Source organism: Takifugu flavidus, chromosome 1 (assembly GCF_003711565.1).
Source record: "Takifugu flavidus isolate HTHZ2018 chromosome 1, ASM371156v2, whole genome shotgun sequence".
Classification (NCBI taxonomy): domain Eukaryota; kingdom Metazoa; phylum Chordata; class Actinopteri; order Tetraodontiformes; family Tetraodontidae; genus Takifugu; species Takifugu flavidus.
This window is the reverse complement of record NC_079520.1, coordinates 14246363-14270498: the sequence shown is the minus strand read 5'-3', so window position 1 is coordinate 14270498 and position 24136 is coordinate 14246363. Positions and strand designations below refer to the sequence as shown.

The window sequence follows — 24136 nt, the reverse complement described above, 5'->3', positions numbered from 1 at the left end:
CTTGTGTGCATCAAGAATGTTAAATCTCCAAGGGTTTATTTGGAAAAGGGAATATTTTCGTAGAGATTATTAGTCCCATTTGCCAATCGTTATTTTAACAGGTGAAATCGCACAAAAATCTGCAAAAGGAGTGACGTCACAAATATGACACACTTTTATGACTGAAATCCAGGTCAAATTAAATTAATAGATGGAGGAAAGACGCATGGATTAAGCAGGGCTGATCTGAGAACTGGGCCTGGCTCTAACTCTCTCCGCCCCCATACTCACCTTAATCCGGTGTGACCGTCGGGCCGCAGCTCATTATCGCGCACTGCGCTGCAGCTGTGCGCAGGAACAATTCACGGTTTAAACACACGCACTGTGGATGATCCGAGCCAAAACACCCGGACAAAACATGACGCCAACCATGAGGCTTGTGGTCGCGCTCGCGGCCTGTTTGCTGGTGAGCGGCCTCTCACATGTGGAGGAGATGAGGAACCAGGAGCGGCTCTTCCTCCGATCTTTGGGGCTTTCTTCGCGGCCGCGGGCTTTACGGAACAGTCAGCCGTGGCGCAAAGTACCGTCCGCGCTCTGGAGAATGTTCCAGAGGTCAGAAAACGGCCAGACCCGCAACGACCCCTGCACGGTGCCCGAGTATGGAGTCCGTGGCAACATCATCCGATACGTGCAGGACCAGGGTAGGAAACGGCGAGCAAATGTCCCATACTCGGTGCTGAATGAATGAAAACGAAATAAATGCACTGACGACAGTGAGTTTAAATGTATATCGCACATTTTTTTCTAATTAAACATAAAATTTCAAGGTAGGAAAGTCTGAAGAGAGTAATATTCAGATTTTAGCATAAATGGCACTTTCAAAAGAAACTTACTTGTGACAAATTCTGGTTTATGCTTCTAAATTGAAATATGATCAACCTACAAGTGATTAAGATGAAAGCTGTTAAGCTTGCCTGTATCACAGCATGGTAATCTTAATTCTACCTTCTGTGTGTGGTGTTGTGCTGCAGGCCGGCTGGTGTCTGCTTGGAGTCGTAGCTGCCAGATTTACCAGGAGAAGCAGCTTTTCTTCAACATGTCTGTGATGCAGCCGGTGGAACTGCTGTCGCTGGCTCAGCTGGAAATCAAGCTCTACTGGCAGCCGCTGCGGGCTGCAGAGATCCTGCAGGGGCCGTGGGCCCTGGATGTGTCTCTGTATAAGGTGATTCGAGCGGCGCTGAGGGGCACCGATCCCCAGAGCAACCGCAGACTGCTACTGTCCCAGTCTGTCCAGCTTCAAATCGAGCCCACTTCTATCACGATGGATCTGACCTCACTGGCAGAAGGCTGGCGCAAAATGGGTGGCAACTTTGGCTTGCTTTTAGAACTGAGGCCTCTCAGCACTGATCCGGAGGAGCTTCTCCCTCTCCGCTCCAGCAACGCGCTCCCGGTAGAACCGGCCTTTAAAATGCCGCTGATCCAGGCCTTGTTGGTGGTCGTATCCCTCAACCCACACCAGTGTCACTCCAGACGGAGAAGAAGCGCCGTCCACCTGCCTGTTACACCGAGCAACGTGTGCAAGGCCCGACGCCTCTACATCGACTTCAAAGATGTGGGCTGGCAGGACTGGATCATCGCACCTCAGGGCTACATGGCTAACTACTGCCACGGCGAATGTCCGTTTCCCCTCAGTGACAGCCTGAACGGCACCAACCATGCTATCCTGCAGACATTGGTGCACTCCCTGGACCCCCACGGCACGCCGCAACCCTGCTGCGTCCCCATCCGTCTCTCTCCCATCTCTATGCTCTACTACGACAACAATGACAATGTGGTGCTGCGGCATTACCAGGACATGGTGGTGGATGAGTGCGGGTGTCGATGAGCTGCTCCGCACTTTGTATTAATCCTTTATGATCAGCTGTGCACATCTGCATTTGATCTGTTTGGTACATTTATTTTTCAGTGTGTAATTTTAAAAGTAAAATGAGATTTTATATGAAATGGGGCACATTTTAATATCGAGATAGGAGGTAATAAAAGCATGTTTAGCATCGTCCATGGGGTCATTGACTGTACAAAAGAAACCAGCTAATAGACTAAAAGGTTTGCGGGGTTTCCTCTTAAAAGGGTTCACTGACACAGACCAGCTTCTGTGTTATCTACTGAAGGAAGAATCGGCTGTTATCTCATCTTTGTAGATAATGTTTCCCACCTCCGTCACCATGATTTACCACACCAGCTGGGAGAGGACAACAGGATATTGTCCCTTGTTTTAGAACATCAACCACGGGTCTCTTGTTTCTCAGATCTATCGAGGGCTGTGATTAAGTGTTGTGTTCCAGAGTTCATCACCAGACACCCACTGTCACCCAGGTCGTTTGCCCACCATCAGCTAAATGGGAGACTGGTTGGCACTGAAGGCTCATTTTGAGTCTAGAACATTAAATACTATTTGTGGTTTAGCAATGAATAGCAGCTGTCACTGTTTTTATGGTCCCCTATGCAGTGGAATAAATGGGGGGGAAAAACAAACAATCTGTTAGAATACTGCGTGTTAGATGATTTGGTTACCTGTTAAATAATGGTCTGAAACATACAGCGAGTGTTGCCCAGAAATGGTTTAAATGGAGAGCGCCAGACTGATTCTGGATGCTCATCGATTCAAAGATGCGTTTACCACTGATTTGAGGGCAAATTTGGGCCGGGATTTACTGCACCTTATTTTGATGGATCAACACCTCTTCAAGAAGGAAAACAGTCAACCCTTGAGGATCTATTCCCCCTATATAACTTTCTGTCACTCCCTCTTTCTCACTCTGTTGCTCACCCACCCACATATAGAGTGGTGCAAATATGAATTGTTTACTCTTAAACTTTGGGTTTGTTCCTATGGAATGAACACTGTCCTAATAGGAAAAAACATTTTATACACAAACATTGCTTAGATTATTCAATACACATTATTGCCATTAATTCCTATACACAAAAACAATCTAAAATTCAATCCTGGATTGAATTACCGAGTTATTATGACCCTACAATATACTGGGAACATACACAAAGATATGCACATTTGTTTGATTGCCTTCCAAATTCTAGCTTTATGTCCAAATGTTTGAATTTCTCTGCTCTCCCCTACAAATCTACAATTGCCATGAATTATTCTTTGTTTTACTGTTATGTAAATACTATATTTGTTCTATAAATAAAATGTATGAGTTATCGATGAGTACAGGGGTGTTCCATTGACATCGTTTCGAGCCGATTTTTTCCGCCTTCCTTCGTTCGCGGTTCGGTCATTTCCGGCTACTTCCGTCAGCCGCCTTCACGTCCTGGTGAGATCAGTTGTGATCATTGTTGTTGTTGCCGGTGACGCGTCGGAGGTGTAGCCTGACGCGGGCACTTACGTGTCGGCCAGAATAAAAGTGCAGCTTCGGAGGCCCTGGAGCGACGACGAGCGCCTGTATCGGTAAGGACGAAGCGTTTCCGGTGCTTCTGGAGATGCGGCGCGGGTGTAGAGGGTGTCGGTCTTTTTGGGGCCAACCCGGAGGAAACAAAGAGATCATGGCGCCGCGGTGCGTTTAGAGCTGGATGGAGGGAGGGAAGCTGCGGTTATTGCCGGGAATCATGACAGAAATATCGCCTTCTCCTCGAACCAGAGTAAGAGTCTGGAAAATAGAAAGGACGGAAGGACTCTGTGTTTCTGATCCCAAATGATTAAATTATGTCACACTGTCCATTATCTACGCAAAGATTTGCGCTGTTTTTCTTCTTTACCAGCGCGTTGAAACCACTGACCATTAGTCCCGTTAAATAACTACACGTTAATTACAGAATATACATCTCTGTAAGCACCTCCATACATCATATATAATGTCACTCTCGTGGCGATCATTTCACTTCAGTGGCCATTACACACCACTGAAAGCATGAAACAGTCTTAAAGAATGCACAGGCGTGCGTTCAGTTGTGTTTTGGCCGCAGTTATTTGGTTGTTGGTCTCCTGGGACGCGCGCGGTCGCTGTGCGCTGAGGGGGCGTTGTCGGGCCATGTGGCTCCGCTGTCACACACCGACCATCCCATGATAGTGATTTTTGAAAAGCAGAGGGAGAAACGTGTAAAGCCAATCATGCGGCAGTGAGTGGCTACGCACAGTGTGAGATCACAGTGAGCGCGTCCATGATGAGCGCCCAGCGCGCATCCTGAAGCGATCACAGCAGCGTGCGCAAAACACCCGAGGCCCCAACGCTTCATTGGTGCCTATTGTAAGGTTTTAATCTAAAATGAGCCACGACGTTTAAAGGGCGTGAAGCCCGGTTCGCCGCGCTCTTACTGTAAATGGGAACCTACGAGGTGACAATTTAAATGAGTTCTGATTTATTTTGGTTCTCTTTGTCTTCCTGTGAAGTTGTTGTGCTCGTTCTCTTGTTAATTCTCTATTATAAACGCCGAACAACAATAAGAAAATAAAAATAAAACTCACCAGCTTCACATTTATCTTAAAGTATGTTTTTTTTTGTCGCCAGCGGAAGTCCTGGGGTGTTTATGAGATCTCATTAGTATTGGTATTCCCAAAAGCGTCATTTGTGTTAGTTTTTAAAAGAAGATTTATTTATATTCAGATTACCCAACACGCACCCTTGTGGAGAGACTTGGAACAGCATCTCTTTCCTCTCACTTTAGCGTCTGAGCTGAAATGGCAGTGCCGCGCACACTGTGCCAGGAAAGGTCAGTTTTAACAGTTTCTCCCAACATCTTCACCCCTAGTTTAACAAATGAAGATGGAGTCGGCAGTGGAGGAGGCTCAGCAGGGGGTGGAGACTGCTGCGACTGAGACAGCGAGCCAGCAGATCACACCAGCACAGATCGCTGCTTTGGCACAGGTAACAGATGGTGAGCAGCATTACAGCGATAGCTGTCAAAGATAAAGTGGTACCACAATTACTTCTGAATTTTAGGTATCCATGGCGACAGGCCATGCCTCAGCAACAGGTCCCACAGTAACACTGGTGCAGCTCCCAAACGGACAGACGGTTCAGGTCCACGGGGTCATTCAGGCTGCACAGCCCTCTGTTATCCAGTCCCCACAGGTCCAGGCCGTGCAGGTGGAACACACAAACACATATGAATCCAAAAGAATGCCTGTCGACAGAGGAGCACTGTTCTGTTTTCTGTTTTGCATGTTTCATTGTTGTTGTTTTTCCCAGATCTCCACAGTAGCAGAAAGTGAGGATTCACAGGAGTCAGTCGATAGTGTGACTGACTCTCAGAAGCGTAGAGAAATCCTGTCACGACGCCCCTCATACAGGTGATTATTGTGTTGTGTTCTAAATGGACTAATGTGTTTTCCCATGGATCACTGAGCCATGGTGCTGGGGTGCGCTGGAGCCAGATATGGGCCCTGGGCCTGCAGTAACACCACCCTAAAGCTGCACTGGTTTCACAAGTGACTCGTGTTGTGGTTCCATCAACAGGAAAATCCTGAACGACCTTTCATCCGACGCCCCCGCTGTCCCTCGCATCGAGGAGGAGAAAGCCGAGGAGGATTCATCGGCTGCGGCCGCCCCATCAATCACGACCGTCACGGTCCCCACACCCATTTACCAAACCAGCAGCGGACAGTACAGTGGGTGAACTCTGTGATGTCCACTACTGACACTCAAATGCCTCCTTGTCTTCGTTGGGTTCTTGAAAGCTTTGACTGGTTGTCCCCCTTCTCCCCACCATTCATCCCATTAATTGCACAGTTGCAATCACGCAGGGAGGGGCCATCCAGTTGGCTAATAATGGTACGGACGGAGTCCAGGGCCTTCCTACGCTCACCATGACCAGTGCAGCAGCAGCCCATCCCGGGGCCACAATACTCCAATACGCACAGACAAGTGATGGCCAGCAGATACTGGTTCCCAGTAACCAGGTCGTGGTTCAAGGTGAGTGGGATTTCATTGTAGGCTATAGCATATATGCTAACAGGAATGAAGCTGGTAACATCTGGCTTTACTTTTAAAGAAGCATTTTCTTCCTCATTTTAATGATTTGAGATATGTCTACAACAGGGTTCCCCTATATGGGGTGTTTCCTGAAATAATTAGGGCAAAATCAATATTTTTTGGGTTCAATGAGGAATACAAAACGTAAATAATTGATTAGCATAACTGATGTCACAAAGTGTAAAATATTGTTAGTATTTTGTACAATAATTTCTATAGCTAAGGATTCGTTAAAGTGTCTTTCCACAAGTTTAAGAGTAGTAAAGTAGACCAAACCAGGCATGGAGAACAAGAACAAGTGAAGAATGAAGAATAGAGATAGAATACAAATGGAATCAAAAATACTAATGAGCAGTGGGAACCTCTTGTTACTAAACAATGACATCATGGGATGGCTATCCCAGAAGGCAGCCAGTGAGCCTGGCTTCTTCCCCTCTGTGGCTTTTTCTGACCATCATTCATGAATTGGTGGTTGTCTGACAGGTTTCTCCTCCATTTACCCGACAAGTGACAGAGATTAACTGCACACTTGTGCGGCGGGCAGGGAAAGTACCAAAAGGCACATCTGTTGCGCATGTGTTGACATTGGACATCACAGCTGGCATGAACTTGCTGAACTCATGTCCCATGTGCACCCAACTCCAGCACCGCCCCCCTCCCCCATCTAACGCCCTGTGAATTGGAGGAAAACAATGAAGAGATTCATGTAAAGCTAGTAAACTCACAGAATAATGTGGCATAAGCATAAAACTCATAATAAGAAATGTTCTGAATGTTAATTATGGTTGACTAGATCATCACTTTCTTCACTTCACCTCAGATGTGTGACCTTGTTCACGGGGTGAACAGTGTCATGAAACCCCACAGTGGTTGATGTCTGCCAGATCCTAATTTACACTAAAAAAGCGAGCAGACATGGGGATGCTGGCACGTGTTGCAGGTGATGCTGATGCACTTGAGCTTAGTGGGATCATCAATATCACCTTTCACAGCTGCTGCTGGTGACGTCCAGGCTTATCAGATCCGAGCAGCCCCTGCCAGCACCATTGCCCCGGGAGTTGTCATGGCCTCATCCCCTGCTCTGCCCACCCAAGGTGCTACTGAGGAAGTCACCCGCAAACGGGAAGTTCGCCTGATGAAGAACAGGTATTATAAGAGTCTTCCTCCTCCGGTGTAGCTGTTTAACATGTGCAACAGACAGTTTAGGGATCGTTTGATTAAAACGAATCGGTCACACTGACCACCTTCAAACTCAAACCCGAGTAAAGGTTAGAACCTGTAGATTGATCCTGAAATATAAGTGGTGTCCTGCCCTTTCTGCAGAGAGGCGGCCCGAGAATGTCGCAGGAAGAAGAAGGAGTACGTCAAGTGTCTGGAGAATCGCGTCGCCGTCCTGGAGAACCAAAACAAGACACTAATCGAAGAACTGAAAGCCCTCAAAGACCTTTATTGTCATAAATCTGAATAGGTCGTGTCCGGATACACAAGCTGGGCAAAGTAGCACTTCAGTTTATCTTATTTATTTATCCACTGCCGGTGCGATTCTGCCTGCTGGGCCTTTCTTTTCAATCCTGTTCTCCAGTTTCGCTGCCACTACCTCCCCTTCAGTGTTAATACAGCAGGTTTAAAATTTACTGTGATGATCAGCCTTTGTCTTTCAGGGCCGGTCACAGATATCACGGATTCGGGCAAGATGACAATATCAGGACTAGCTGAGCCTAATTTGGAGTGGAATATAAGTGGCTAATGCGGCACTCGTAGTGGCAGCAGTAGTGTGGGAGTTCTAAAAACTCAGTGTCACGACTTCTAATTTGCAAAGTAATGTCAGGAAGCAGCGATGCTGCGGAGGTGGCGAGCTGTACCACTGACTCCCTTCTATCTGACTGCATCCAGGTTAACTACACTTATAATAATAGAATGTTTCTAAAATCCATAATGTGCACTTCGAAATTGAAAACAAAGTCCATCTTGACATTATTACAAATGTACATGCAGATGGGTAACAAAGCACAACATGTCTTCTCTTTCTAATATGTCAGATTTTGTTATTGATATAAATAGAACATGGCCTTTATATGTCAGACACAAGTTACTTGCACTTGAAGATGTGAAAGGCGAAATCTAAAATAGTTTGTAGCACCAGTGCCGACAGAGGTCAATAATCCTATGACAAGCTAAATCTCAAGACCCAACCATCCCAGGTGCTGACGGAGCGGCTCGGCTCATACGATTGTATATTTGCAGTGATGAAGCAAGTAAGATTTTGTTTTTAATTTTATTGCCTTTTTAAAAATCGGTTCAGAACATAAAGGGACTTTGTAGTTTCTGCTGCGTTGCTCTGGATCAGGAGCTGTCCCCCCCCCCCCCCACACACACACACACACGTTTCAGCTCTGATGATCCCGATGGCAGAACTGGGCGGTGTGTTTGCTCCTGTGTTCCTAATAAGGGTCTATCTGACATGCTTCCTCCAGAGCGTTCACGACTTGTATTGCTGTTGTGAAGAGGTCCTTCCTCACCTAGAAACGCCTTTAGTTGGTGTCTGTGGTCTTCCAATCCCTCCGGTCTTGTTGAGCTTGTCGCTAAGTTCTTTTCTTTTATCGGTTGAACCAAACTGTCACTTTGTCCTTCGTGGATGAAAAAAGTGCAATAATGAGATTAACTGCATATAATGTCGGACCGTCTTCGACATTTAAATAAGAGATAGTTACACTTAATAACTTGAGTATGTTGCCGAATCAGAACAGCAATAGTTAAGATTTTTCTCGGCGTGACGGAGCAAAGGGTTTTTCAAAGTTCAAAAATCACATTTTTAATACGGTACTTTAATTGTAAAATGGGAAACTGTTAATTAGATGCCATTATTTTCTATCATTTTTCATTCTTGATTGTTTTACAAGTGAGTTTTGTCTGCCATGTGTTCAGATATGAACTGCTGAGTCATTTTAGACATGTTTTGTGGAATCTCTAATGTAGTTTTAAACTACAGATAAATGGTTACGATCCACAATGTATATTAACATAACAGGTAGTATGCACTTTTTTTATTTTTTATATACCATTGTACATAGCCACTACTGTGTTTACATTGTGTCTTTATTTGATATCAAAAATGATAAATGACTTTATGGGATGTATGAAATGAATTTCCATATTTGTAAAGAAGATAAATAGAGGATAATATATGTATATCTGTGTATTCAGCAGGCTGAACTCTATCATGGCAGCTAACTGTAGGAGACAAAGCCGTTGCTGGACATGTTGAGGATGCACACCGGGGTGCTGCTCTCTGCACCAAACAGTGTGTGTTTGTGTTTGTGTGTGACCCAGAAGACACATCTGTAAAGAGCATTTTACAGTTTATATTTCAAGCACGGTAAAAATGCTTTTAACTATATTTTTCTCATTGACTGGAGTTTACTGTGTGTGACTGCATAAGTTTGTCATATTTTAAATGTTCCTTTCCTTTTAATATTTTTTTTTATCTTCCTGCAAATGAAAGCAGAACTCTTCTGTTCATAGGAGCCTGTTGTGTTTACTTACTGAGAATTGGATTTATTCATTACATTTTTCTTACATTGATAATCGCTCCTCAATGACTGGCTCATTAAACTGGGACTTGAGTTCAATCCTGTCTGAAGTTTTGTACCTGAAGTTCACTCATCTCAGTTTAAAAGCTGAAATAGGTGTGATTTTTGTGATTTTTTCCCTCCCATCTTTATTTTCCTTGTGTAAATGGCTGATACAAAAATAGCGCTGTAAATATATTTAATCTGTTGAAGTCGACTCTGATTGACGGCTCCTTCATCCAATGACCTGCAGCAATACCTGCGATTGTGAGTTTTCAGCCAATGGAAACGTCGGTTTTGTGTAAAGTGGGCGGGCCGTAGCGCCTCCCCAGTTGAATAACGCCTTTTGTGAAGTGTGACTCCGCCTCAACAGATGGCTTCCTCCGCGGCCAGCTAGTCCCTGGAACTGTGACGGGGTGGAGGCACCGATGGGCCGTCCGGGTTAACAACGGGAGTTTGCTCTCTTTTAAAACAAACGACAAGGACAGTACCTGGCCGACATCTGGGGAATTCTTGCATATTTGGATTTTTACCATTTTTATCGTGAGGCTGGAGACACCTCTGACTAGATCCGGATAAACAGTGTTCCGAGTTGCACATCTGCGATTCTGTTGGGAAAGTATCATGGGACATATTTGCCACAATTCTGCGACTGGAGGTTCTAACAAGTTTATGTAGTACGGTTGCAACTCTTAAATCATATTAATTGGAATCAGTGGGCATTATGGAAGAGTTTAGGAGAGGAGCTAACTAAAGCTAGCTTGCTTTAATGCCAGTTAGCCAACTAGCAGCGAAACTTTAGCATCTCGAATGAATGAATTAGCGACCACCGGCAAGTCTCTCCTCGGTGCTTTTACCCGTCATGTATTCTCTATACTGACAAGTTCCTCCCGGATTTAGTCTGACTAACTCTTTGATTGCTAAACTCCATATCTACAAATGGACAGACTTGTGGTTGTGTCCCGGCTCTGCTGACAGCCCGGGGATGTCTAAATGAAGCTAGTTCTTGGCCAGCTGCAACACTTGCACTCTTTGGACGTGTCCGCAACAGTGTGAAGTTTACAGCCGCTTTCGGAATGGGGAACACGGTGTCATGCTGCGTGTCGCCCGAATCCAGCCCCAAATTACCATCCAGGCTGACGGCGGAGCGGCTGGAGGAGTTACAGGCCAGCAGCGAAGTTAGCGACGACACCACGGTGCCCTACCTGCAGCACATCAGCGACCGGGAGGTCCCCGACGGTGGGTGTCCTCGCTGGATCCTAAAGAGTTCGCATTACACACGATTGGGCTTTGCCAGGGTTTGACTCGCAGCAGAAGAGCGTTTGATCGTTCTCCAAATGGGCGATGACGTCCCCATCCCAGAATAACAAAAGTGCACCAAAGAATGCCACTGATATTAAAGTCATCGGAAACATCCAGAATAACCGGCTCCACAACAAACCGAGCTCAGATCACCTCTAGCAGGACTATTTCATGTTAAGGCGTGTAACTTTTAGTTCTCTGGATACCCAGCGGCTGATAGTCGGTGTGTGTCAGTTCATTATATATTATATTATACATCTTCCCATGGCGACAGACATTGTAAAGTACAATGCAATACAGAAGAAGTACGTTCAAGTGAGGACTTCATCTGTAATGTAGATGCCAGCTCAGGCCCAGTGGCCGACATTCATTCCATTCTTGCTGCTGCAGACATTAGTGCTGGAGCTGGCTGAGCAGAGCAGCTGTTGACTGGGTGAGGGTCAGAATGAGAGCAAACATCCTCCTCGCGTTCCTCCGTGTCTTCATATGTCTGACTGCACAAATGCTGCTGCTGCTGCTGTCCTGCACAGTCGCCTGGTCTTTGTTCCAGTCATAACGCTAAGAAGCATACAGTAAGACATGAACTGGTACGGATATCTCGTGTTTGGCTGTTTGCTCGGTTCTACAAAATCATCGTTAGAAGAAAAGTAAATTGGCTGCCAGGAAGACTTGAAAGAACATGCTGACCTGATCTGTACTGGTCTTTGTTTGGATTGTCAGAAAGGTTTTAACTGTAATATTTCTTTGACATACTTTAAATTCTTCTGCACATGCGCATTGTTTTGACCTTGACAGAACTGGCTCTTGAGTCCAACCCATCCGACCACGCCAGAGCAAACACCATCTTCCTCAACAAGTCCCAAACAGACGGTAATTCATCTGAGAGGAGCAGGCTGTCCTGCATGTACCCATCTCTTTAAATGTCTTCTTTTTTTTAATGTCACAGTACGAGATAAGAGGAGAAGCAATCACACAAATCACGTGAGTCATATGAGAACGTTCCCCTAATATTTGCTTTGTATCAATGGTAAATTATTCTGCCAAGTGATGTTTAAACGTATCTACTTTAAATGAAGACGTATGGCTTTAAATCTCTGCTCTGCCAGATGCTCTGGCAGGGTCTTCAAAGCTGAACAATCTGACTTTACCTTTTATTGATAATATGATTTCACTGTCTGAAGGTCTCCCCGGGTCTGCTGTCACGGAAATACAGCTCCTGCTCCACAATCTTTATAGACGACAACACAGTCAGCCAGCCAAACCTCAAAAACACTATCAAATGGTGAGGAACTCTAAACTCAATTCATTGATAAAAACCTTTGCCTCAGCAATATATTAACCCATCCACATGGAGGTGACCTTTTTTTTTTTTAATCACTTTAGGACAGCTAAACTTTAAACTGACCCTCTTTAAACAGTATGTGTAAATACTTTGTTGCATGAAATCACCATTTATTTGCCTCTCCTGTTGAATCTTTCCAGTGTCACATTAGCCATTTATTACCACATCAAGAACAGGTGGGTGTGTTTATAACGTCAGCCCGAACTGATTCTGCTGTTAAGAGTGTTGACAGATGTTTCCCACGTTCTCAGGGACTCAGACAGGTCATTGGACATCTTTGATGAAAAGTTGCACCCTTTATCAGTGAGTAAGATCGGATCATGTAAGCTTAAATTTGTCTCCTATTTTCATTGTTGCAGCATAAAAATGATGGCAAAATAAATACAAATGTGCACGTGTTCTAATCCAGAGGGAATATCTCCAGCAGGGCTTCATATAAGAAGCTACGTATGAATACAGTATTGAGTGATGTGTTAGACATGAGGTCATTCCATCAGCAGCTCTGCTTCCTCAAGATATGATTTTAGTTTAACGGAGAACTTGGCCACTAGGCCAACATCGTCCCCTAATGTTTTTACATTTTAACTTTCAAACAAGTCTTTGTGTTTTTTTCAATGCATTATTCAAAAGACAAATTGAAAAATATCTGTCTTGAAAGGTTTTTCTTTTTTGCCGTATTGTTTTACTCGTGATATAAAGAGACCACATAATAATCAGATCTGTGGTTAATAATTGTAATCTCCACCTGTGCTTATTCTGGGATAAAGCCTGCATACCTGAGAGTGACCCTGCTAAGCTGTAGGTTGTAGTTGTCACATCTTTCAGATGTCCCTGTTATCTGCCCACAGAAGGAGCCAGTGTCGGATGACTACTCCAGCGTGGACCCTGAACACAGGCTGATCTACCGCTTTGTCAGAACACTCTTCAGTGCTGCTCAGCTGACTGCAGAATGTGCCATTGTTACTCTCGTAAGTTTAAATGTCTAATGTTCCTTTTCCCACTGAGTACTTCATTAGATTAATTAAAGTTTTAGCCCCACTGCAGTAAATCTGTGTACCCAGTCACAGTAACGTACAACTGCACTATCACGACCCACCACTAGATGGCAGTAATATCTTGCAAAATGTCTTCAGGCTCTGACAGAGCTCTTCATATGAACTAAAACAGTGATGCTGATCAAAAGAATTCAATAACAGACAGAATTTTTGTAAGCATTTAAATTGTTTTTTTAAGTGCTTCTGGAATAAATACACACCCATGTGCTTTTGACTTGCATGAGAAAAAAACCTTGAGAGAACAGTTAAGTGAACACTTGGCCCACTTATACCTACAGATTATATTTCATTATGACCTTCATATAACCTGAAGGTTTCTTCAGGTCATGCAAGACTAATAAGGGATGGTATTATCCTGGATTTATTCCATATTAACTGTGGCATTAAACATTTTCTTTCAAGGTGTATTTGGAACGTCTTCTGACCTACGCTGAGCTGGATATCTGCCCTGCCAACTGGAAGCGCATCGTTCTGGGAGCCATCTTGCTGGCTTCCAAAGTTTGGGATGATCAGGCTGTGTGGAATGTTGACTACTGTCAGATCCTTAAGGACATCACAGTGGAGGACATGTGAGTTTATTTTCTGTAAGTTTGAAAAAGGGTTAAAAGAGTTTGCCACCTGAATGGAAGATACACCCCATGTTCTTCATTGGAAATAACTCTTATGATAAATCCACAAAGAGAGGCCAGCCGCTGCTCTTGTAGCAGCCAGGCTTTATTTCCCACAATTGCCTTTCCTCGGAACATATGTGCAGCAGAGATTGAAAGTCCATTCTTCCTTTTGTGATATACAGAGCTGTGTTTGCTGCCTGCCTGCCTGCCTGTATGGTCCCTGTCAGCACGCCAGTGGTCTCTGCCTCATTCATTTCTACCTGACCTGCACTCTCTCTGCCTTGTTTTCATTGCTGCCATTGAAGTGCTTTTGTGAGCCTGGTTGGGCCTGGATGGAGGGATGAGATGAAGGGAAAAGAGATAGCAAGGGTCAGAGAGAAATGCAAGGGGAAGGTCTCAAGTGCTCTCGATGCTTCTACATAATGGCCCGAGCTCTCGTCCACTCCATTAGTTGCCCCGGGAAACCAGACATCACACACACATACGTGCACGCTCTCCACCTTTAGCTGACCAACAAAGATGTTAGAGAAGCTGTCTCCATGGCAACCACTCCCCTTTCTCATTGCTGTTATGATAAAGAGAAAAAAATGATGGAGGCTGTCTGGGTAAAATGAGCCCTGGTGCTTCTGATTTCAGCAACCGTCCGTCGCTCGTTCGTTTTAGCCACATTCAGGGACTTTTATGGCTGAAAATCAGGAATCCCAACATTTGTTTTTCATTCTAAGCTGTGCAGTGCAACGCCAACTACAGATGCGCTCATGGATCTGGTTTAGTCTCTTTATGGATCCGGTTTAGTCACATTATAGACGGCAGGGCTTTATTTACCAAAGCATCCCTGCCGTCATCTACAATTGAAGCGCAGCTCTGTGGATGCTTATTATTCTCTCTGATGTCCTCTTACAATTATGAGTGAGAGTAATAATCTGTAAAATCCTGCCCGTAAAGAGAATCCACACAAATACACAGATCTTCAAAGTCTAAATTCACCTCCCATGTCATCAGCTATTATCTGTAGCCCAAAGATGGTTTGTTTTTGTTTTTCAAAATAAGAACAAGTGAAGAGGTCACTAAATGGCAACATGCAATACCAGAAGTGTCTAAACAGCATCTAACTGTGTTACCTAATCCGCTTCTTTCCAGTAAATGTTTCTAACTTCAGTCTGCGTTTTCAATAACTCCCCAGTTAAGAACACGCTGTCAGTTTCTTTATAGCTCACATTAATGAGGCATTTTTGTTTCTTTTTAAACTTTTAATTAAGTGTCTTCATCACTCTTCTTCCCATATCAGCAATATCTTTGAATATGAAACTGAATGTGTCTTCACCCCTCCATCCATCCTGCACAGCCATGTGTGGTCCTGCTCAGATGTTCTTTCCTCCTCCAGGAATGAGATGGAGCGCCACTTCCTGGAGCTGCTTCAGTTCAACATCAACGTGCCGGCCAGCATCTATGCCAAGTATTACTTTGATCTGCGACAGCTGGCTGATGACAACAACCTCAACTTCCCACTGGAGCCTCTGAACAACCAGCGTGCCCAGAAGCTGGAGGTGAGCGCCCCTCCTCACACCGCTGCACATTCAGGTCCCCCTTAACCTGTCCGCACTATTTTCCCTGAGCTCAGGTTTGACACCCGGCCCGCTGACCAAAGAAATCTGATAACTGGGAGTAATCAGATAATAATGTGATCCTGTGCGTTTACATGCACCTCGGAAGTCATTTCTCAGCATCCAACAGCTGCTGTTACCTGTATGATCACATTATGCTGTTGACAGGGTGACGGGACAAATCAGATGTTTGTGGGCCAGATCTGTGTTTTGAGGGTCATGAAAACGGGTCCACTAATACTGTGATCACCTCATATTTTCAGAAGAAATACAATGTTGTCATAGGGAGGCGTTAGTTTTGAATGCATTCATACACAAACTGCAAGAATTTAATCTAAAGACCCAACTGAGGTGTGCAAAGTTCATGTGTCGAGTGTTGTTGCCGTTCTTTTGACCATCTCTAATAATATATGTGTGTTATTGTCCATTCAGGCCATCTCCAGACTGTGTGAGGACAAGTACAAGGACCTCAGTCGAGCGGCCATGAGACGATCCCTCAGCGCTGACAACCTGATCGGCGTGCGCCACTCTAACGCCGTGCTGTCCTAGTCCAAACCGAATCCCACCCAGGCCCGGATGGGGGCAGGGAGTCGTCACCACGGCAGCAGTCTTTGATCATCACACTCTTTAATCTGATCGGGCCAAACGTAGCAGCTGCAGTGCTGCGTGATTCGATTTCAGCTCCAGATCACAGTATTGTTGCACATCAGCACACTTTTGAAATTTGTCTCTTTTGTCCAGGACAGAGTTGTTTTGCTTCAGTTAGTGTTTGTCCAACAGACACTCGTCATCCGTATGTTTAGGTCTTCTCTGCCCCCCCCCTCCAGAACATGGGTTTCCTCACATGGTCACAAGATCATAGACTATTGTTTATGTTTAATCAGTACAGGTCACAATTTATTTGATTTATTTGTTTAATGACAAGATTTTTAATTATCTTTGGGCTTTTTACCCTGTAGATTGTTTTTATATTTGTAAAAATCTTTCAAACAGGATTGTTTTTCCCCTTTGGGAGGAAAACAAAAACAAAAACCTGAATGTTGAGGCTCTGGTGTAACAACTTTAAACTGACTGGAGAAAAAGACCTTGCACACATAACCTGTTTGGAAGTGTCACCTGGATATTCCTCCTGTGTGGGGGATAAAGAGGGTGCAGAAAGTGAAATACTACCATAGTATGTGTATGTCTGTAGTGAAACACAAGGGATTCGTGGCCCCCTGTGTTTTATAAAGAACAAGAATTTGTCTATAGAAGAATCTGTCACTGTTTAGGGAGGTCACGTTCAGTCTGTAAATTGGTGGATCATCCAGTTTCTATTTGTGGTATTTATAAAAAAAACAAAAAAAACAGTGCTGACCTTTAATTCAGGTGAACAAACTGTCTCAGACGAACCGCTACTGAACATTTCTAGACTGTTGTTGAGGTCTAATTTTGTAGTGACATAATTTAGGTTAACTAGTTTAACATTGTGATCCTCAGACTCTGTCAGGTTCTATCTGAAGCCCAGCTATGATGGTTCCAGACTCCACCAAACAGCTTTGAAACAAAATGACATGGATGTTGTGGGGGAGACTCCTGGATGCTCTCCTCAGGTTAAAGTTTGCTTACTGTGTAGGCTGTGAACAAAAACTTGCATATTCACATTTAAAAAAAAACACTAACTATGTAAACATGACACATGTTTTCCTTAAGATTGTGGCTGTTGCACTCGCTGTAGCGTCACTCAGAGGTCAATTTTCCAGCCAATTATCAAGAACATCTCCTCTTCTTGACTGCTATAGCCCTTTGGGGTCATTGGGAGATTGCTGAAGAATGTCCCATCCTACCTTATGTGAGCACTCGGGGGTTCTGTACCTTGCTCAAGGGTACCTCAGCAATGCTCTGAAGATGTCCTGGCACCTCCCCCTGCTACAGAACCCCATTATTAAGGCTTGGTCCTTACTGGGGCACCAGAGAACCCTGCTTCTCAGCCCAGTCAAGAAAATCTTTTAAAATCAATATTCAGTTTTCCAGCGTTTGGCATTTAGAGCTGATGATGTCACGGACTAAGTCATAGACTGTATTTTTATACTGTGGAAGCTGTTCGAAAGGGGCAAATGTTTTCGTCTGATATGAAGCACAAATATGTGGTCATTACCAGTTTTTAAAAAAAATAATGATAATAATCTGATCTCACAAAAGTTTTAACTGAAGTTTCCACCTGAGCTGCTGTCTTCATCAACGTTCAATTTGCAGAGAAAAAAATAAATGTTTTATTATGTTGATCATTTGTATTCTGGTCATTCGGCTGGTAAATGTGTTTCAGGGGTGCAGAAACAGATTTGAGCTGATTCTGCATGCTGCAATTCATACAATTGACTCTGCTCCCCAGTAACTCTAGACATATTTAGACATATTGAATGTTTCCTCATAGGTTGAAAGTGGTCTGTGCATTCTAAATCTCTTAAACATTGAAGCTACCTATGCTGTAGAAATCAGAACATAGGACAAATGCACTACAATTGAGATTTCTTTTAATTCAGCAGCATGAACAAAAAAAGCTACAGTGTTTTTGTTTTTTTAGTGTTGGAAATCTACCAATACAAAACCAGAGATTGCCCATCAGTCACTCAGGCGTTCTCACTCACACACAGCAGTCCGACTGCGTGTCACCCACTGCTCTAAATAACACAATTACAACAACATGCAGGCCCTTACCGGAGGAAAGGAGCTTTGAACTGGCTTCATTTGGAACGTTTCAGACAGTCAGGACACATTTGGTCGGTAATGCGACTGAACCCACGAAGGACCTTTTCTTTCATGTTACATTTACAGTGAATTTCCATCTTTTGGGGCTTCTGCCACAAACACAAATAATATGTCTCCTTTGTAGGAGGAGATGCACCACTTTCTGTTATCAAGGCACCTAAAAACAAATAATGACAATAAACCACATTCTCCACATTGTCCGTGCCTTGCGAAACTTTGCACTCACTTTTTTGAAAAGTTGTAAAATGGTGCTTGTTTATGATAAAGTGCTTAAAATGAAATCCAACTGCGTGTATAGTGATGGAGAACATATAATGTAATGGTCAATTTATGAAAAACCTTCCCATAAACAAATTGACCTCCAAACAGCAGTTCAAAAGAGATCATTCTTGAGATAAAACGTCTTCTAAATAATACTAATAGATTTCCTGTCAGCCATTTTACTTATCTTTTAAACGGATCCATTAATCATATAAAATAGAAATGCTATGAAACGCGATTAGTCTTATAACAGTATATGTTGCTGAAATAATCAGAAACGTAAAACTGTCTGTATATGATTCCGAGTTATTCGCACTTTGTACCAGCAGGTGGTGCTAAAGGTCACGAGTGCTGCAGCTCGGTGAGGTCTGCAAATGTAAAAATAATATCAGTAGTTTTGTCATTCTTAGACACCTTTCAAATATGGGGAAACTTCAAAAGACATAATTTTTATTTTTTGACCTTCCAATGCTACAAAAACACCAGATAGCACACTCACACAACCACAGGAAACATTTATATACACCTTTATACAGTTTAGCTCACACTTGTTACTCTACGTCGGCTTCTGCCATTGGCGTGGGTGGCAATACTAAACATTTGACCCTGTAAGCCATTTTCCCCCCTTTTGTTTTAGAGAAAGAAATATAAGGTTCACAAATATGTATTTTACCTCCGTGGTCCAACAGAAAAGGGTTTTACATTAGTATTCTGACTGTTTGGATGCTTACGTTTCTTCCCAAATACGTGACTATACATAATATCATTCCACTTCCTACTCTGCCACCCACTTTATATATGGGAAGACACGGATTTATGGTAGAACCCTGCTGTCAGCCCAGTTCCTGTGTGTCCAGTTAAAGCAGTACTGGCTTCGCTGTACATCGACGGGGGCGCAGTGGCCGTCTGCAGCCAGCAGGGGCAACAATGAGCCACAAACCTCCTCCATGACTCCAGGGTTTTTCCTGACCAAATCCAGACTCCTGAGGTGATGCCCACAACTAAACACATGAAGTACTTGAGCATGAAGATGGCGTAGTCTGGGCCCATACCCAGGAGCTGCTGCTCAGTCAGGCAGGAGCATGCCAAGGTCTCCTCCCAGCCTGGCCGGTAGTGCTGTTCATAGACCAGACAGGCCACCACCACGGTGGCGGGGACCGTATATAGAACTGTGAAAAGTCCAATGCGGATCATCAGCCGCTCCAGTTTGTCTGTCTTGGTGCCACCCTGCTTGATGATGCTTCGAATACGGAATAGCGAAATGAAACCAGCGAGTAAGAAAAACGAGCCAGTGAAGAGGTAAACAACGAGAGGTGCGAGTACGAATCCCCTCAGGCTTTCCAGGCTCTGGTTCCCAACATAACAGATTCCAGCCACGGGATCCGCATCCACAGAGCTCATAGCCAGAATGATGATGGTTTTGAGACTTGGAATGAGCCAGGCGGCAAGGTGGAAGTACTGGGCATATCCTGCAATAGCCTCGCTGCCCCACTTCAACCCAGCAGCCAGAAACCAGGTGAAGGACAGCACCACCCACCAGATAGAACTGGCCATCCCAAAGAAATACACCAACAGGAAGACAGGGTGCAGAGAGCGGGACCGGTGGTGTCGTACAGGAGGTACAACTGGTCTTCATGCACGCTGCTGCTGGAGCCACAGGCCACCTGCTCATGGCCGGCCACCAGGCGAATGATGTAGCCCAACGACACAAAGAGGTAACAGCCAGCCAGGAAGATGATGGGCCTCTCTGGGTACTGGAACCGTTCCATGTCAATAAGGAAGGTAGCAACAGTTGTTAAGGTGGAGATGAAGCACAACAATGACCAAAGTCCAATCCAGAGGCTGGTGAAGGCACGTTCGTCCGCTGAGAAGAAGGGCTGGTGGCAGGGCTGGGCACAGTTGGGTACCGGGCCGGCGTGAGTGTGGTGGTAGGATGTGAGGGACTCCCTCTTGATGGGGACCAGGGGCGCTCGACAGCGGCACTCTCGGTCACACTGATGCGGGCTTAGGGTTCTGGTCTGAACTTTGGGGGTGGGTTTTGGAAAGGTTGAAGCTAGGGTGGTGGACTCAGTGTTGTTCTGGTCCATGCACAGAACCTCATCACCAAGTTGGGGCAGCTTCTCGCAGCTCATTCTCTCCGGCCACTCAAAGCCATATTGGCTCATCAGAGGAGAACAGCCCTGCTTGGCCCGTTCACACACAGACCGGCAGGGAGGCAGCGGCTTGCGGTAGTCTGGCAGGCAGATTGGGGTGTACATGCTGCACAGGAAGAAGAGCAGGTCCGGAGAGCAGCGGATACGGACCAGGGGCCAGAACTGGTGTACCTCTAGGCCCACCTCCTCCTGGGTATCATGGTTAAACTGGTTGGGCATGTAGGTCAGGTTGTAGCCAATGTCCTTGCACATGGGCACAGTTATAGGCTCACACACAAGATCTTTAGACGCTCCAAAAGTGAGACCAGGAACCAGCAGCAGCAGCACTGCCGTCGTGGATGCCACACAGTGAATCATTTTTAAAAAAAAATAAAAATAATTTTAAGTTAAGTTAAATTCATTACAAAAAAGACGGTGAATAAGAAATGTGGGTGAAAACACACATCATGATATAAAATCTCATGTCAGAATCTTGAATAAAATCTTCCCTCTGGTCCAGAGTTTCATTCTGTTTAAAAAGTCAGTCTTTTTAAAGCTTAAAATAATCAAGTTGAACAGTAAATCCAGGTTGTCCATAAAAGACCTTGCGCTACAGGCAAAGCTCCAAGGTAAATCATTCACTGGAGCTGCTGCAACATGACGGAGAAAGTTCCTCTTCGGCGGTCACCTTCCAGTGAATTTAACGAGGCTGGAACATTTTAACCAGTCCCGTTTGTTTCCGATGGCTACAAACGCAAGAAAACTAATCTAAATAAATTCACGTTGTGATACAAAAACATCCAGCAGCGCAAAAAGTGTACAATCCCCTTGTCTTTATTCTATTTTACTCCATCTGAGGCAGGAAAACCACAAATGTACCAACTGCTTCTTCTGTGCGTAAAATGGTCGATAAACGCCATAAAACAGAAGTTCGTAAAGATGATGATAATAATAATCCAGTGTAAAGACCGAACTGTCACGCACAGCAGCGCGCGACGTCTATCTTCACTGAGCGCGAGGACGGAATAAAGTAGGCTCCTGAGCGCCTCCTCGCCGCACGCGCTGCTGCGTTCAAGTACTGTCGGACACGTCGTATAGAAGTGTCTGAGAATTTTCAAAATGAAATGTTTGTATCTTGGGTAATACAAGTATATTTTCTAATTCTGTAATTGTGAAATTCAACCGTAACACCTATTCAAATTTGTACATTTGCGATTCAAATATAAAGTGTACATTTAAATCGCAATTTCAAGCTAAATTCAGAGAGGAAAATGTTAAAAGTGGTGAAAAGGGATTGAACGAAACACTGCAAATTCTTGCTAAATTACCGTTTTGTGAAACTAGTAAACTCGCCCACTTACAGCACCTGAATGCATCACTGATCCAGCACAGGCATGATGAAATTTGATGCATTTATGGAGATAAGGGTCTCTTCCTTATCTGGCGCGCGCACACACACAAACACACACACGCCCGCAGACACACACACACACACGAATTTTAAGTACTAAATATTTAAGCATAAAGCATTTAACTATTGAGTGTGACAAGACAAGTAGTCATGTCTTCAACAGTGCATAACTTGGATATACCCTGTTTGAAGATGTAAGACAAAGAACTACCATGAATTAGATTTAAGTAATCCATAAGTGACTGATAAGTCTAAGACTGAGAAATAAATTTTCATTAGGTTTTCAAATCTATATTGCTTAGTTACTGGTCTTGTGATGTTCCTTATACGTCAAAGTACACACGCACACACACACACGCACACTTCACATGGGACAAGGGTATAAATCTTAGTTGGGGACAAAGGTCTCGAAGCGTGTGTGTTTATCTGTTTACTCAATGAATCCACCAAGGCAAATATTTCTGGATTTTCTTAAGTCGTGAAACCAGGCAACGGGGAGTTTATTCGGATGATTTCAGAACTAATATGCTTACACATATAGTTCATACTGAATATAATCATCAGTGGGTTTTTTTCTGTACAACTGACCTATTTGACTAAAACAATAACAACATTCACACACGGTCTCTCAGGAATGTTTTTGTAAGGCAACAATGTTAAAGGCAGCACATTCATGCAACAGCCAGGGTGAGAATAAAGCCTTCCATCAGATAGAGGACATACTGAGCACTATATGCAACCTCTTTATGTGCACACAATAAAGAAAACATGGAACTCTTTTCTTTGGCAGTTTTAAGCAGTTTGTGGATTTTCTCATGACTACTTCAACCACCAAGTTGTTGCTCAAACATTCTGCTGATGGCTCAAATCAGTTGGACACAACTTTCCCTCAATAATCTGAAAACAACACAAAAATCTATGTTCCTTTATTTGTCGTGGGCGGTCTTAACATGTGTAAAAATGTACGATTGGTTAATGGAAACAGAAACATCTCTGATTCATATGACAAAGGGCATCAAACGAACGTCTGGATTTCCCTGCATAAAACTGCTGGACATTTAACTACATATTGTAATAAAACAAATGGATTGAAAGGGAGAAGACACTTTAATACTGCCAAAAGCACATCTGTTCAAGCCAACCTCCCTCCTAAAAGCCTGGATGTGGCCGAATAAAACCATGAGCAATTAAGTGACTGGGAACACTGGGGCCCCTGCACCTCTTGTCTCTTTCTGTCCTCTGTCCTCTTTTTCTTCCTTAAACTGTCTTTTGTTTTCATTTTTGTTGGCATTTTTGCTCCATCGTTGTTGGGCTCCTAAATGAATCCTGACTGGTCCGCAGGCCACTGGAGAAGCACAAAGGACTTCGTTCTCTTTGCTACAGTTGATCCATTGTGGCCGTCCCACAATGCACTAATTGGCTGTGACAATTAAGCACGGTGGACACTCAGCTTCAATTTGCCTGCTGCTTGACGTGCATCTCAGCAAATGATTAAGCCTCTGTGGTCTCTTGTCACACAGACAATATGCATATTCACTGAAGCACGTTTACATGCACATTTTAATCACTTAAGGTACTATTTTCCCTGTGGTTATCTGAGGTTGAAGTCCCAACAGGACATTTAGAAGCAAACCAACAGATCCTTGTCTGTCATGTCTGTCCCCTCTCCAGTTTTGATGTTTGCTGTGAATCAAGCTCGTCTCAGATGTAGCAGAACCGCACGGCTGTTTTGCTGTTCCAACGTCGTCACTTTCTTCTGTGTTGCATCAGTTATATTTGAAGATATTGTTGGCACCTGATTTGGTCCTCATGTTGATGACATACCGTTTGAACAGAGGTTACCCATAATGTTCAGGGTTGCAGCCTTAGTTTAAAAGCATCTTTCAAGCTGTGGTGATATGTTTATGTCTCCCCTTTCAATCCGTCCACATTGCCCTTTCCTCCCTTCACATTTAAGCGAATCCTGCTTAAGGTTTCTTCACTTATTCAGAAGCTTTATAAACAAAGCTGAAATGGATTGAACTATCAAGAAAAATGTAATATGTGGGGGGAAATATGGGGCCGAGACATTTATAGTTCAGCAAAATAGAACTTTACCAACAAAGAAACTAACAAACACAACAACAAAA

At 44.1% G+C, this 24136-nt stretch overlaps 4 protein-coding genes across 4 annotated transcripts; 3 read left to right on the top strand and 1 right to left on the bottom strand.

Annotated features, from left to right (window-relative positions):
* Positions 1-297: 297 nt before the first annotated feature.
* gdf3 (growth differentiation factor 3) lies at positions 298-2038 on the top strand. Its single transcript, XM_057048662.1, has 2 exons — positions 298-680; positions 1011-2038. Exons 1-2 carry the CDS (start codon positions 368-370, stop codon positions 1862-1864), a joined length of 1167 nt encoding a protein of 388 aa, XP_056904642.1. The 5' UTR covers positions 298-367; the 3' UTR covers positions 1865-2038.
* A 1256-nt stretch (positions 2039-3294) lies between these two features.
* Positions 3295-9601, top strand: creb1b (cAMP responsive element binding protein 1b). The gene is made up of 8 exons (XM_057048710.1): positions 3295-3451; positions 4750-4865; positions 4941-5087; positions 5190-5290; positions 5457-5608; positions 5730-5912; positions 6965-7118; positions 7296-9601. Exons 2-8 carry the CDS (start codon positions 4758-4760, stop codon positions 7438-7440), a joined length of 990 nt encoding a protein of 329 aa, XP_056904690.1. The 5' UTR covers positions 3295-3451; positions 4750-4757; the 3' UTR covers positions 7441-9601.
* Positions 9602-9896: 295 nt separating this feature from the next.
* Positions 9897-17719, top strand: ccnyl1 (cyclin Y-like 1). Its single transcript, XM_057048676.1, has 10 exons — positions 9897-10780; positions 11639-11713; positions 11790-11824; positions 12025-12125; positions 12326-12361; positions 12437-12488; positions 13034-13153; positions 13643-13809; positions 15236-15398; positions 15888-17719. Exons 1-10 carry the CDS (start codon positions 10618-10620, stop codon positions 16002-16004), a joined length of 1029 nt encoding a protein of 342 aa, XP_056904656.1. The 5' UTR covers positions 9897-10617; the 3' UTR covers positions 16005-17719.
* A 232-nt stretch (positions 17720-17951) lies between these two features.
* fzd5 (frizzled class receptor 5) lies at positions 17952-21617 on the bottom strand. The gene is given in 2 exon segments (XM_057048600.1): positions 17952-20044; positions 20047-21617. Coding segments are annotated over 2 exon segments (1716 nt in total). The 5' UTR covers positions 20975-21617; the 3' UTR covers positions 17952-19256.
* Between the last annotated feature and the right edge of the window lie 2519 nt (positions 21618-24136).

Excerpts from the sequence above, each read along its gene's own strand:
- gdf3 (XM_057048662.1), top strand. The coding sequence starts at position 368 with ATGATCCGAGCCAAAACACCCGGACAAAACATGACGCCAACCATGAGG. Across the intron at positions 681-1,010 it reads CCGATACGTGCAGGACCAGG|GCCGGCTGGTGTCTGCTTGG; the intron begins GTAGGAAACGGC and ends GTTGTGCTGCAG.
- creb1b (XM_057048710.1), top strand. The coding sequence starts at position 4,758 with ATGAAGATGGAGTCGGCAGTGGAGGAGGCTCAGCAGGGGGTGGAGACT. Across the intron at positions 5,088-5,189 it reads CACAGGTCCAGGCCGTGCAG|ATCTCCACAGTAGCAGAAAG; the intron begins GTGGAACACACA and ends TGTTTTTCCCAG. Across the intron at positions 5,913-6,964 it reads TAACCAGGTCGTGGTTCAAG|CTGCTGCTGGTGACGTCCAG; the intron begins GTGAGTGGGATT and ends CACCTTTCACAG.
- ccnyl1 (XM_057048676.1), top strand. The coding sequence starts at position 10,618 with ATGGGGAACACGGTGTCATGCTGCGTGTCGCCCGAATCCAGCCCCAAA. Across the intron at positions 12,489-13,033 it reads AAAAGTTGCACCCTTTATCA|AAGGAGCCAGTGTCGGATGA; the intron begins GTGAGTAAGATC and ends ATCTGCCCACAG. Across the intron at positions 13,154-13,642 it reads AATGTGCCATTGTTACTCTC|GTGTATTTGGAACGTCTTCT; the intron begins GTAAGTTTAAAT and ends TTTTCTTTCAAG.